Source organism: Neovison vison, chromosome 12 (assembly GCF_020171115.1).
Source record: "Neovison vison isolate M4711 chromosome 12, ASM_NN_V1, whole genome shotgun sequence".
Taxonomy (NCBI): Eukaryota; Metazoa; Chordata; class Mammalia; order Carnivora; family Mustelidae; genus Neogale; species Neogale vison.
Window position 1 is genome coordinate 120,105,152 of NC_058102.1, and position 14,812 is coordinate 120,119,963.

At 46.5% G+C, this 14,812-nt stretch overlaps 1 protein-coding gene across 1 annotated transcript in view; it reads left to right on the forward strand.

The window, feature by feature from the left end:
* The window catches only part of CAMK1D (calcium/calmodulin dependent protein kinase ID), a 429,737-nt gene that overhangs the window by 385,582 nt on the left and 29,343 nt on the right, over nt 1-14,812 (forward strand). Inside the window, exon 6 of the mRNA XM_044229189.1 lies at nt 4,572-4,647. Coding sequence (XP_044085124.1) covers nt 4,572-4,647 — 76 coding nt within the window. The remainder of the gene's footprint in view (nt 1-4,571; nt 4,648-14,812) is intronic.

The window sequence follows — 14,812 nt, forward strand, 5'->3', positions numbered from 1 at the left end:
TTTGACTGTGCTCTGAGCCTCCTCTGCCTGGAAGCTCATTTGTTGTCTGAGTGTTGGTAAATTGGATGCTGTGGCTTTTTAGAATTACAGCCGAATTCTTGCCAAGGATCGTATGGTATAAGGGAGTGTGGCTGCTTCTCAAAGTGACAGCTGGCCTCTCAAAAGATCCCAGCCAGAGGTGGACCCTCGCAGAGCACAGGCTGCACGCCAGAAAGGCGAGGGAGAGGGTAGGAGTTGGGCCACAAACCAGGAGAATTCAACAGGTTGGGAAACAAAGGGAACCAACTGCAGGACCCAGAGGAGAGCAGGGGGGAAATCTCTCAGCGGATCCCAGGGATTCAGCATGATTTCATGGTCCTGGAAAATCGTCAGGAGGGTTTTGAATATTGCCTGAGAATTGATGCTTTCCAAGAATCACTACTAGATGAAAAGTAGCTAACAGGATATAGCTAGGCTTGTTCAAACACTGTCCCAGACAATATTTATTTTTTGTCTTTTAAGATTTTATTTATTTTTTTACTCACCCACCCACCCAGTGGGAGAGGGAGAGAATCTTAAACAGAGCTTCATGAGCAGCCCAATGCAGGGCTCGATCTCATGACCCTGAGAGCATCACCTGAGCTGAAATCCAGAGTCAGGAGCTTAACCGACTGTGCCACCCAGGTGCCCCGTGACAGTTTGGTTTCAAGGATCAAATCAAAAGTGGAATTGGAATGAAGCCCATTGGTGTCTGTTGCTGTGATTCATTTTTTTAAAAATTTTATTTATTTTTTTATAAACATATAATGTATTTTTATCCCCAGGAGTACAGGTCTGTGAATCACCAGGTTTACACATTGCTGTGATTCATTTTTTTAAAAAATGTCTTTGGTTGGTGAGAATACCCTTTCCCAGCTTTTTTTTTTCATTATTACATTACATGTTGGAAGACTTCACTCTCCCCATTTGTCTCAAGTGCAGTGATCTCACCCTTGCCAGAAGGCCAGAGGTTCACCTGCCACTGGTTAAAAAATGTTTATTGTGTTGTTGTTGACAGAACCTAGATAGGACACAACACCAGAAAGAACAAGAAATGTTTGGCACATGTACGGAGACCTCCACTCCCTGTATTGTTACCTTGATGTTTGCTTGTTAATCATTTAGAAATCTCCCCGCCAACACCCGTGCTACTCATCCTGGCATCTTTCTGTCCGTGGCTGTCTTCTGTCAGTTGCGGGACTAGAAGCATCTGAGAAAGATACAGATCCCTTTTTTAAAAAGACAAAAAACCCCACAAAGCCGTACACTTGATGTTATAAATTTTACCATTTACACAAAATCTCATATTTTATTTTAAGATTTATTTATTTATTTGACAGAGAGAGAGAGAGAGAGAGAAAGAACACAAGCAGGGTGACTGGAAGACAGAGAAGCAGGCTTCCTGCTGAGCAGGGAGCCCGATGCGGGTCTTGATCCTAGGACCCTGGGATCATGACCTGAGCTGAAGGCAGATGCTTAATGGCTGAGCCACACAGGTGCCCCAGAATCTCATATTTTATAAATTACATGTGCCATCTGTGGCTTCAAGAATCTAAACATCTCGGGGTGCCTGGGTGGCTCAGTGGGTTAAGTCGCTGCCTTCGGCTCAGGTCATGATTTCAGGGTCCTGGGATCGAGTCCCGCATCAGGCTCTCTGCTCAGCAGGGAGCCTGCTTCCTCCTCTCACTCTCTGCCTGCCTCTCTGCCTACTTGTGATCTCTTTCTATCAAATAAATAAATAAAATCTTTTAAAAAAAAAAAGAATCTAAACATCTCAAGCAATCATCCCGTTCCGTGCCGCATACAAATCAGTCAGTTCCTTTTCAAGTGCATGGAGGGCCTTGCGTTGTTGGCCAGAATGCGGGTCACCCTACCAGCCCCTCACCAAGGTGAGATGCTGGGTGTGCACAGGCCCCTGGGTATACAGACTTCTGGAGGGACGCTGTGTTCTTTATTCTTTTGTCTTCAGGCTAATGGATGGTGGCCAGAATTTCCCTCTATCTAAAAGACGGGGAAGGAGGGGGAGGAGAAGAGGAAGAAGATGTTCTTTTAAGGGGCCCTCCCTCTCACCCCCAGAGTGCTGGAGACCTGAGTCTGGGAAGCTCCGAAGAACACAGGGTCAGCTCTTCCTTGGAGTGAAAGCTGCTTTTCAGGGGCTGGGACTCATACCCTCTACACATCGTGGCTCAGGGGATCAGCTCAATCTTTGTTTATCAACTGTGGCATCAACTATTGGAGGTGCTAACCTCTTCCTTCTCAGGGCTCCTTCCCCACATCTGTCACCATGTCACACCTGGTGTGTGACATGAGCTTTGCCCCATATCCTGCACTGAACTCTCGCTGCCCCTGCACCACTGTTTGACACCTGGTACCCTGGGGTAGCTGAGACTGGCTGGCTTGCCCTCTCCATAAGAGGTCCAGCAGATCCCATGACGTGGAAGCCAGGGCTCCTACCCACCAGCCTGGCCCTATGCTCAGAATATCCGCCGTCCATCCTGCTGGGTCAGACGTCGCCAGGGAGCCTTCTGTGCTTCCTTTGAACTTGATCAGGCCACACGGATGGCTTTGGGGGCTGAGAAAATAGCTCCTTGCTGATGCAGTCACCTCCCACCATCTGTGCCCTTGTGGTCACTCACACCAGAACATCAGCTCAGAGAGAGCATATGTCCTAAATCAGCAGGACATCAATGTGACAAAAGGCTCCCTTTTGTCAGTTGCCATAATAGAAGTGTCTGAGAAATATGTTTGTAGCAGTTATGGGGAAAAGGAAGTATTGATGGGTCCAGCCCCCCATTATCCAAGGGCTCCTTCTCCAGTTTGTGAGTTTCCTGGCTTTATGGTTCTGCTTCTCCTTTTGCTACTGCATGGAGGGTGAACGAAGCAAAGAAAGGACATACAGACATATTTATTTTGCTCTAGATAAAAAAGACAAAAATAAAGTCTAGTTCAAATGTGGAGGAATGGAGCTGAAATCAAGAAGTAGATTTGGGGGTTATCTATGGATTGTATTTCTTACCATCATAACCAGAAATAATCAGCAGAAGTTTGTATACATCCCTAGTCCTGCTTAGAAAAATTTATTGTAACAAAGATAAGAGAGGATTTCCCTGTTAGTTTTTCTGCCACAGGACTTTTCTTACAGGTAGCACTCAACTTAACAGTAAATATATTCCAATGGATGGAACTGGGATGAGGATGAAATTGACCAGGTTCAGATCCCAGCTGGTCTATTTCTACTGGGTAGTATCAGAAAAAGAACTTCTCTGAGGCTCATTGCCCTTAGATCAGGGGCAGAGAATGATCATTGCGAGGGTTGTTGAAAGGGTTATAGTAGAAAATACTTATGAATGACCCAGATCACGGAAGGGACATCATTCTCTGTCAGTCCAATGGAGGAGGAAGTCAGTGTAGAGACTACTTTCTCGCTGGATCACTATGGGCAGGTTCCTTGACCCATCAGTCCCTCTGGGTCCTGTGACTTGGGAGTCATGATAATAATAATTAAGCTCTTGCCCCCCCTCACCAAGGCCAATTAGTGTAAATGAGTTAATTCATCCCAAAGCCATAGAACACACAATCCAGCAGACAGCTTGTCTTACTTTGTCTACTCGCTTAGGTTTTCTGGAAGGTCTATGCTAAAGACACGTCTGTCAAGTGTATTTGGGAAAAAAGTGTATTTTTGGGAAAAAAGATTTTGTTTGTGAAGATGCACTGGTTTTTTTTTGTGTTTATTTACTCTTTGCACAAAGATGTGTGACAGCCACGGCCGGTCGGGAGACACTGGGTGTGGGTATCCAGCAGAGGGCTCAAGGCCAGGAACAGAAAGCAAGGCTCTAGGACAAAACAAGCTGAGACCCCCGGGATGGAGGGCTCTTGGGTTAGAACTGAGGAATTGGGAGTCAGGAGCCTTTTTGCTATTTCTTGAGTGGGAAAATGAAATGTTAGTACTGAGGAGGTCACCTGCCCAAAACCTTCCAGAGTGAGCTGAGAGCAGGCCTAAGGCCGGTTTCCTAGGACCAGATTTCAGGTCTCCCCTCCCCTGGATTGTGGCATCCATGAAGTATTAAGAGGGGGCCTCACCTTCACGCCCCACAGCACCCAGGAAGGCCCTGGCTTCCACTCCACTCTGCCTTGCCCCTCCACTCTGCCCTGGGGCCAGAAATGCTGCCCCAAATTAATTTTAGGGGAAGTCACACCCTAGCCTGTAAGTGGAGGGTATCTTTCTCTGACTTAGTCTCGCCTGAGCTGCGGTACCTAGCCGAGCCCCAATATGAAAGAGTCACCTACTCCAACGGATTGATTGATTGATTGGTTGAACTTTTTTGTTAATCTTGTTACACACACGCGCATGCACGCACACACAGTGTTCTTGTGTTTTTCCTAGTTAGAAAAGCCAATACGTAAATTAAGTTCTATATCTCTACTTAGTTTTTAGCATGACGGAAAGTTCAGTTTGAGGGGCGGACAGAAAAAGAGAAGAAAAATCTTAAAAATGCTTTATGTCTTGGGCATTTAACTTGTCATGCTTGTGTCTCTCCTTTATCACTCCACAGCTCCCGAGGTCCTGGCCCAGAAACCATACAGCAAGGCTGTTGACTGCTGGTCCATCGGAGTGATTGCCTATATTTTGTAAGTACCGCTGGCCACCTTGGCTCCTTTTTTCTTTCTTTCTTTCTTTCTTTCTTTCTTTCTTTCTTTCTTTCTTTCTTTCTTTCTTATTGTGTCAAAATATACATAACAAAATTTACCATTTTAACCATTTTTTAATGTACAAGTTCAGTGGCATCAGGTACCTTCCCAGTGTTGTGCAACCGTCACCACCGGCCATCTCTGGAACTTTCTCATCTTCCCAAAGGGAATCTCTGTCCCTGTTAAACACTAACACCTTGAAGTCCTGGGCAGCCCCCTTCCTATTTTCTGTCTCTGTGAACTCAACTATTCTAGGTCCCTCATGCCAGTGGGATCATATAGCCTTTGTCCTTTCGCAGCTGGCTTTTTCATTTATCATAATGTCTTCAAGATTCATCAGTGTTGTAGCAGGTGTCAGAATTTCCTTCTTTTTAGGCTGAGTAATTGTCCGTTATATGCATATAATACATTGTGTTTTTCCATTCAGCCTTCAGTGAACACGGGGAGGTTTCCACCTCGTGGCTATTGTGCGTAATGCTATTAATGAGCACAGGTGTATAGACGTCTGCCTTTGGGTCTCTACTGGAAGTGGGGTTGCTGGATCGGACGGTGCTTCCATTTAACTTTTTGAGGAGTCTCCACACTCCTTTGCAAGGCAGCACCCTCACTTTACGTTCCCAACAACAATGCGCAATGGTTCCTGTTTCTCTACACATTTCCTGACACTGAGTTCCCATGTTTTATAATGGCCATCCTGATCGGTATGAAGTGCTCTCATTGTGGGTTTGATTTGCAGTCCTCGTTTTTTAAAATTTACTTGTAATGTATTTGTTTGAGTAGAGTTGACACACGGGGTTAACAGTAGTTTCAGGTGTAAAACACAGTGATTTGACAACTCTGTTGGTTACGTTGTGCTCTCCACAAGTGTAGCTGCCCGCTATCACCTTACAAGGCTGTCACAGTACCATCGGCCATGTTGTCTGGGCTGCCCCTTTCATCCCCACGACTTGTTCATTCCATCACCAGAGGCCCGGACCTCCCACTCCCCTGCACCCATGTGGCCCATCCCCCAACCTCCTTCCCTCTGGCAACCATCAGTTTGTTCTCTCTATTTATAGGTTTGATTCTGCTTTTTATTTGCTTATGTATTTATTTGTTTCATTTTTTAGATCCCACACATGAGTGAAATCATATGATATTTGTCTTCCTCCGTCTGACTTAATTCACTTAGCATCATACCCTATCAATCCATATTGTTGCAAATGACAATTTTTTATGGCTGAGTAATACTCCTCTTGTGTATGTGTATCAATGGACACTTGGGCTGCTTCTATACCTTGGCTATTATAAATTATTCTCTAATACATTTCTCTTTTGGCTAAAGATGTTGGGCATCTTTTCATGTGCGACCTTGGATTTCCTGGGGCTACAAAGCACTATGAAATTACTAGGAAATCTCCCAAAGAGATCAAAATGAGAAACAGTGTGATGAAAACCAAAATTGAGCCAGTAGAGTCTGCATTTCTCCTCGAGCACCTCATCTCTACAACCGAGAAAAGGCCATCATAAGCATAGGGTTGTTGCAGTTATTTCAGGGTGATCAATTTTGGGTTTTATTATTGTTTTTTATTTTTCTTAAGTCCTCTGTAAAGTTAGTTTTTGATTACAATTTCTTTTTCCAGTGGTTCTCTCAAACACTTACTTACTAGGGAACGTATTCCTAGGGTGGGTTTGTGCCAACGGGTGTCTGTAATGGATAGCAAATGAATTTCTTCCTGAGGAAGGGAAGGCTTTCTAGCACATAGAGCCCACTACCCACAATGAAAGACCATGGGGAATTGTGATCAGAGAAAGTTCTGGTAGTATGTGGCATCCTCAGGGATTGCTGGAAACATCCCCCCTGTGTTGGCTTTGTCTCATTACCTGGAAGGCAAGTGGTCTTTCTACAGTGTACATTCAGCTGGGCAGCTTTTGTAGTTTAGTGTGGATTTAGTTGATAGCTCCTGTAGAGTCCTGCCATTATCACAGGAATTATCTATTATAATGCCCTTGGCCTCTTTGGCTCCCACTTACGAAAACAGGTAAAGGCCAGGTGCATCTGAGCTGTAAGACAGCCATATTGCACTTACATAGTGCTCTCACTTTCAAAGCACATTGACTGTCTTCTATGGTAATTTCATCATTTTTGGGGGGGATGGGGAAGTTACAGACTGTTTGAGAGTCTGGTGAAAGCTGTGGACCCTCTCCCTTAATAAATTCATACACACACCACACACACACACACTCACACACATGCACACACACACACTTCTGCATATCTCATTAGGGAGCTTCCTGGGTAAGCAGAAAGCAGACACAGGCCGTGCGTTCTTTACTCTGGCTCCTTAAACCCCCTACTGAAATTCTTGTCAGAGGTCCTATCTTGCTAAACTTGACATGGAAGATTGAAAGAAATGAATGACGGGCCCTTCTCCAGAGGACTAAGGCTGGTGTCCTCTAGAGAAATCTGGAGCTTGGTAAAAAGCACCCCTTCATCTGGACTTCTGCTTGCTTGTTTCTTCACATCTGTTCTGAATTTTGAACCACCACTCTGGTCTAGACTAAAGTCGATAGATTCCCTTGGTATCTATAACTGTATTTGAGATTGTCTCCCTGAAGTCTTGGCATGGGGGTAGGGTGTCTGCACAGCTATGAGGAGGTACAGATGGCTTTACTGGGATAAGCACTGGTGTCTTAGACAGCTCTGGCTGCTAGAGCAAAACATGGTAGACCAGATGACTTCATCAGCAGGTTTGTTTCTTATAGTTTGGAAGGCTGGGAAGTCCAAGATCTAGGTGCCTACTGATTCCGTTCCACCTTGCTGACTGCCACCTTCTTGTTGTGCCCTCGCAAGGCAGCAACAGAACATGCAAGTTCTCTGGTGTCTCTTTTTACAAAGGCACTGATCGCATTATGGAGACCCCATCCTCATGACCTCAGCTGAACCTAATTACCTCTCAAAGGCCCATTTCCAAAAACCATCACACTGGGGGTTAGGGCTTCAGCCTATGAATTTGAGAGGGACACTCTTCAGTTCATAGTAAATGATTTGGCTGTACTGTGCACAGTGGAATTATTACAGTGGAATCCCCTTAAAACATGGACATTTCAAGATGGACAGAGCATCGCCTTTTTAATAATCTTAACATCAAACATCTGTATAACAGTGCAGGAATATAAATGTGGTCCCAAGTTTTATCTCCCTTCACCCTCCCTTACAATCCTACAAGATAGAGGCAGTTTTTATTAAACTCGGTGAGAGAAGATAAAACTTCAGGGAGACCAAATAATGTAACTTGGTATCAGAATCGACATTTGAACCCCAGTCCCACTCCGACTTCCAGTCTGGCTCTTTGTGCTAACACATGCCCTCACGTGCAGGTGGGGTCACCCCACTGAGAGGAGAGAGGATGTTTCTTTCCATGTTTTATCCAGCTTGCGTTTGTTTATTTCTTTCTGCAAATATTTACTGAATATGTACCGTGCACCTGTCACTTTGCTAGGGACTGGGAAGGAGCACTCAACAGCATATACGCAGCCCCTGTGTTTGTGAATCCGGCTCACAGTCTCGTGAAAGAGACAGGTTTCAAACAAACCTCATAAGTGAACGTGGAATTTTAATTTTAATAATTTAAATTTAAATTTAATTTAAATAATTTAATTTTAATTAATTTTGATTTTGATTTTAAAATGCCCCCAACCTCCTTCCCTCTGGCAACCGTCAGTTTGTTCTCTCTATTTATAGGTTTGATTATATAGCTTTAAAGGAAGAGCAGGAGGGGCGCTGGCACAGTGGGACAGAGCTTCCCTGTTTCTAGCGGGTGGCTGGGGAAGTCTTCTCTGAGCAGAGGACCCAATAAAAGCAAACCTAAATGATGAGTACGTCAGGCAGATAAGGTGTGAGGAGGCAGTGTTCCAGGCAGACTCAATGGCCCGAGCGGAAGATGCTTTCAGCTGCAAGTAACAGACAAACCAGTCTGGGCTGGCATCTGCATTTAGGAGAAGTCCTACCTCACATAATAACAAGTGCATAGGTGGGAAGGCCCCATGAGTGCCGAGGTCAGAACCTCAGGTCTTAGCCACCCTCGCTCTCTGCCATCCTCAGCGCATTGGTTTTCCTGTGTTTTCCCCAATCAAGCATGATGGCCGCCACAGCTGCAGTCCTCATGGACAGACACAGCATCAGCTTGTGGAAGAAGAGGTAGTGTTTACCCGCTGTGTGCCTGTAAGAGCCAGACTGTCTTTCCCAGAAGTCCCTCAGCCAGCATTCCCTCATGTCTCCTTGGCCAGAAATGTCTCCCATGCTCATCTCTAAAGCGGTCCTGGAAGAGAAAATGACACAATCACGGCCAGGCGAGTGAAGCAGGTGACCATGTGGGGAGGGGCAAATCACAGTCGTGCTGGGGACGAAGAAAGCAGGAAACAGATCTGCAGTCGGTAAAGAACGTTTCTGTCATGGCCCATAGGTAGGGCACTGTCGGAAAGGCGAGCCTGGGGACGATATGGTGTCAAGGCAGGATATCAGCAAAGTTATATTCCAAGGGGTAAGCAAGAGCCTGGGGAAGGAGAGACTTGGCAGAAAGTTTAGGGTTAACAGAGGTTAGTGGGAAGCCAAAGAAGGCTCTGGGCCAGAGCTGTGAGCTGACCTGATTTTCACTCGAGGATTGCTCCGGCTACTCTGGGAACAGGGCTTGGACGGGGCTGCAGTGGAGGGTGGAGACCGCTGGGAGGCGCTGTCAGATGAGCAGTCAGAGTTGCTTCTACCAGGAAGGCTGTGATGGGGTTCAGGTGGTGGATGTATTTTGGATGCAGGAGATAAAGGAGACGGAAGTTTCAAGTGTAAGGACAAGCCTTTGGCTTAAGCAATCATGTAAATGGCTAAGAAAAAAAGAATTATGGGGTGGCGGGGGCACCAGTTTAGGGGGATCAGTAAGATTAAGAATTTCGTTTTGGGCGTGTTAAATTTGAGACCGCTTTGAGATATCCATGGAATAGTGTATGCACATGCGGAAGTCAGAAGTCTGGGGGAGAGATCCAGGCATAATGTATGTGGGTATAGTTTGACCATAGTACATTCAAATCCTTATCCCGACAATATAGAAGACAATAATTGGCAGGGTTAAAATACACTATTAAGTAAAGCAATACTATATGTCTTTATTTCTAGTTTAAGTAAAAACTTCATAAATGTAAATGTGGTGGTTCCCTGGTCACCACTACCTTTGTCCTAGGGATTCGTCTCAGGCTGGTTTAACAACTGGGTCAGACTCCAAAATGGCGGGCAGGGCTTCTATTTCCCTGGATGCATTCCAGAGCCCTGAGTCTCAAGCAGAGAATGAATGGACTTTGGACATCTCAGTTATATACCTTCCAAGACGTTCAGATCCTTTTGAGTGATGGGCCAAATTCTAAATAAAAATTTTTTAAAGATTTTATTTATTTATTTCAGAGAGAGAGAGACAGAGATAGCAAGAGAGAGCACGAGCGGGGAGGCGAAGGAGAAGAAGAACAGGGAGCAGGGAGCCCAATGTGGGACTCAATCCCAGGACTCTGGGATCGTGACCTGAGCCGAAGGCAGATGCTTCATCCACTGAGCCACCCAGGTGCCCCTAGATAGAATTCCTCTACATAATCTGGCTATGTTTAGAGAACCACTAGCTTCAAATTTGTCATCATCGGTATCAACACCTAGCACTCCTTCAGTGCCTTCTGTGTCCCAGGCACTGTGCTAGGTGCTAGAGACACCATGCTGACCCACAGACAGCACACACAGGAAGCAAGCTCTGTCGCAGGGCTCTGCACTTAACTCCCGTTCTTCGCATCACTTGCGATGGAGAAGAGGTTAGCCTCTGCAGGTTTTTTGGGGGGGGGCAGCATTATTTTCATTAGATCAGCCTATCACACGGAGATACCCAGTCACAGCAAAAGCACCTGTGACAGGCCATGTACCAAAGGATCTCCTCTCTGTGCACCAGGCACCATCTGCATTTTGTCAGTGCACATACTTGATGGATTTTTATCTCTACGCTCTTATCTATGTCATCCATCATTTGGAAGAAGAAATGTTTTTTTCCCCTATCTGCGATACTCATTTCTAAAAATACATCAAATGGGTCCTTATCCTGTCAGGGAATCTCTCTTTGGGGATCAGGACTTACAAACAACCATCTTTGCCGGCATCACTTAAGCTACTGAGAAGGCTGGAGGACAGAAATTTTTGGCACTCCCGATGAGCATGCTGGTGTCCAGGCTGGGGCTGTGGATCAGCCAAGAAAGAACGAGTTCCAAGGACACAGAATTAGCATTTCACTGACCAGACTGAATTTTGTGATCATACACACACTGCCTTTCTTCTAGAAACTTCAAGGAGATGAGTTAATAAAGGTTTGCCTAAATTACGCTCAGGGATACAGAATGCCATGGAGAAACACAGATGTTTGCCAGCATCAGAACTGGGCTGAGGTCTTAAGAAGTTGAGACATCAGAGCCTTAGGGCAGGCTGGATGGGGAGGGCAGGTCTCACCTGCCTGGGGAGGGCCCCTAGCCATGCTGTTACCTCTGACCTCCCTGCCTACCAGATCCTCCAGGCCAAGTACTTACAGTATCCCTTTTGACTGGCCTCCAGCATTGTTCGGTCTTTAGAACTAGGTCTCGTAAATATCAGTTGGCCAATATACACCGCCCAACAGGCTTTGTGAGAGTGCCGCTAAGAATGCGTTAGCTGCACGGTAGGCCCATTTTCTGAGACAAAGGATGCTCCTTGCCAAGACGGTCATCATGATTTTAAACCACTGACAGCTGCTTCTTTATGGATACACATGTCCCAGGGAGAGAGCAGGAACCTGAGCTCCAATAGGAGCGAATATAGTATAACCAGCCCCTGGGAAAGAACCAAGCCTGGCATATTTATGACAGTGGTTACTCCCTTCAGGAGGAATACTGTTAACACTGAACAGGGATAATTGACCAGCATTGCCAGCAAGCAGCGATCATCTTGTTATGCTCCTAAGTTTTGTGGGATGGACACATTGCCTTATGTAGGCTGCCTTGGGTCCATGGTCTGGACTTGGGCTTCAGAAGTTCAGAAACTTAATTACTCTGTTGATTCGTCTTGCTCAGACGATCCCAGTGAACTGAGTCACACTAGCCAGACCCAAAAGAGATTTAAAAACACAAAAACAACAACAAAAAACCTGGAGTGTCTGTTTATTAAATCATGAGATGTGTGCCTCACGGGGTAATTGGATACGTATGTCATCAAACTAGCATGTTCTCCTTCCAAGAGGAAATGCTCCACGAGAAAGCAAATTAAAAGCAGAAGTTTCCTTTACAAACAAGGAATCAGAATCCTGGAGCTGGATGGTCTGATGCGTTTTCACAAAGCCTACAGTCGTCTCCGGGGCTTTCCCTTCTGGAGAGTCTCTGTCCCGCTGTGGCACGGCTGTCTCTGGCGGCTGGTCTGTGCACACGCCTCCCTCTCCCGCCTCCTGCCCTACATGGCAGCCTCCATCCTGCCCGCTCTTTCATCCCTCCATCACCTGTATCGCCGTGGGCTTTGGTGGTTGTCACTCTCAGGCTCACTGATTTTATTCCACCGGCTGTGTTTCAGTGTGGCACTTTCCGAGGACTTCCAGAAGGGTGCCTCCTCTCCCCTCTGTGGTCTCCGCTGAGTGGATCCCATGTGTGGCTAAATGCCTTCTGGTTAGCTTTAATCTCAGACACAGGTACCGCTTGACCATGCTGTCCCTGCTGCTTCTGGAGAAAGAATTTATTGGCTGTCCACTGACAGTTGGTTCACCTCTGACCCCTCAGGACATAGTCGAACAAATACTGTCTGGTTTCAGAAAGTGGGTGGACGGGTGTGCACAGCTCTGAGGGAATTTTACAAGCAGGGCAATCAAGGTAAAGCAATTCTGCACTTTAGGTGGTAGGGGCAACTTCCTGCCAGTTGGAATCCACCAGTGTCTTTGTTGCACAAAGGCCCTGGGGTAGAGAGGACATTGGAGGGAGAAGCAGGAAGGGAATGTCTCACCTATGTCACCTTTACACTCAATGGCGTGGCTTCAGGCCAGATAGAAAAACGTGTCACTTCCTCTGCTCTCTTATGTTCATGTCATCATCATCTCTTAAAAACCATCATTTTAGCAGCAGCTAAACGTTTCAGGAGATGTAGCCTGGAAAATGGAAGGCAGAGGATTGACATTTGCTCACTTAACAAACATTTATTGAGCCCAGTACGTGTCAGGCAAAATGATGGGGTTGCAGAGATGGAATCACCAACCGGCCTTGGAGGGGCTTACTGCCTGCTGGAGGCGACAGACAGTAAACAGATCAGTTAAAATCCAGTCTTGTCAGTGTCACCTACTTGAGAGGCGAGAGCTGACCCCACAACAGAGGTGATGGTGATCTGTCCCTGGACAGGCTATCTTCAAATGCTGGCCGCCGTGCAGGGAGATGGATGGTTTATCCTTCAAGATCAATTATCTGAAGATACAATGTGCTGACTGTGTTTGAGGTGAGATGGACCACTCAATCTGAAACATAATTTTTCAAATAGAACTTGAAAGATCTGATTTAGCTCTGACCTTCTGATGTCTAACACTTAGTTAGCATCTTAGAATTATCAGGATTTTTAATCCACCTCTCACCATAGTGCGAAGAGGCCCTGATGGGATTTTACCGTATTTACCATCTGGTACCAAGCGCAGCAGCCCAGAGTCAGGAGAGAGGCGGTGCGTAGATCACACAGAAAAGCAGAAGGCATATCGGGGATGCCAAGGCAAGTCGTGAGCTTGGGCCCCTCACTCCGTGCTGCGTGTGTGACCAGGAGGTGCAGACAATGGAGGTGGGGAGGGGGGAGACCCTAAATTCCAGGAGCAAGTCAGGAAATTCTCACGGAGGTGGTCAGAGGACCCAGGCAAAGGACAGACCAGAAGCCGGTGACTCTGCACCCAGCAGTGCAGCATGTGCTGGCAAGATCCTGCCAAGGGGTTCCCTCGCTGTGCCCTGAGGGCTCACTGTCTCGCCATCCTCAGCAGTGCTCTGTAGGAGAGTAAGCAGAGGCCAAGGGCACAGCGAGACCAAAGGCCAAAGCCCATGGTGTGGCGGTACTGAGACATTTCCCAAATGCCGGGCATCCCTCTGCAAACCATCACATCTGCTCACGGATCAGAACATGGGAGACAGTGGGTGGGAGAGGGAGGAAGAAGGAAGCAAGCTGGGAGGGAGGAAGCAAGGGCCCCGCAACCAAGAAAAAAAAAAGTCTCAATGCAAAAAGTCAAATTGGAAATCCGCCTGGGTTTCAGAATCATCAGTTAGCGCTGGTGTTAATCACCTCCAAATGGGTTGTCTACACCCCTCCATGCTTTGGGATGAAATCCATGACTCGTGAGAACTAATTTTAGCTGCTGGAAGTTTCGCTGGGTTTTTCCCAACACAACACTCCCAGCTGTTTGAAGCTCTCCCTGCTCATTACCCCCGCCCCCCACCTGCCCTCCCTTCCACTGTTAGGGAGAGCGCGAGTCTACCAGACATCCTCAAGGTGCCATCCATCTAGCTAATGCAACGATCAAAAAGTTGGACACCTCCAAGTGAGACCATGGATCATGACGCAAAAGCTATAGACACTGCATTTTCCAGCCCAGCCCCTGAAGCCTGCTTTACTCCAAACAAAAGATGCTACTCGTTCTCACATTTGGGGAAGTACTGAGTCTCCTTTCCGCCTCCCCCCACCCCCGCCCTACCCGGCTCCCAATCTTCAGCTCCAGTTGCGTATAAACTTTCCAAGAAATGTGTTTCCTTTGTCCCCTAGATCTTTCCCTGATCTGCTTACTCATTCTCAGCTTTCAAGGCAGGATCCAAATCTCCGTGGATGACATGGGACCTTTATCCACTGTATTTTCATTAATCCTGCTTTCCTGAAGTCAGCCTGCACATGGTTTTAATATGCGAACCATTCCTGGTTTCTCCAGCCTGATCTCTTCCAAGTTTGCATGGAGAAAGTTCTGGAGCGTGCATAATCAAACATATGGTTGCTGAAGTGATTGGATTACGTCTTCGTAATGATTCGGGTCTCCTTGGTCATTCTATTTTATAAATCCGAGTAATATGCTGGAACCTGTTTTGT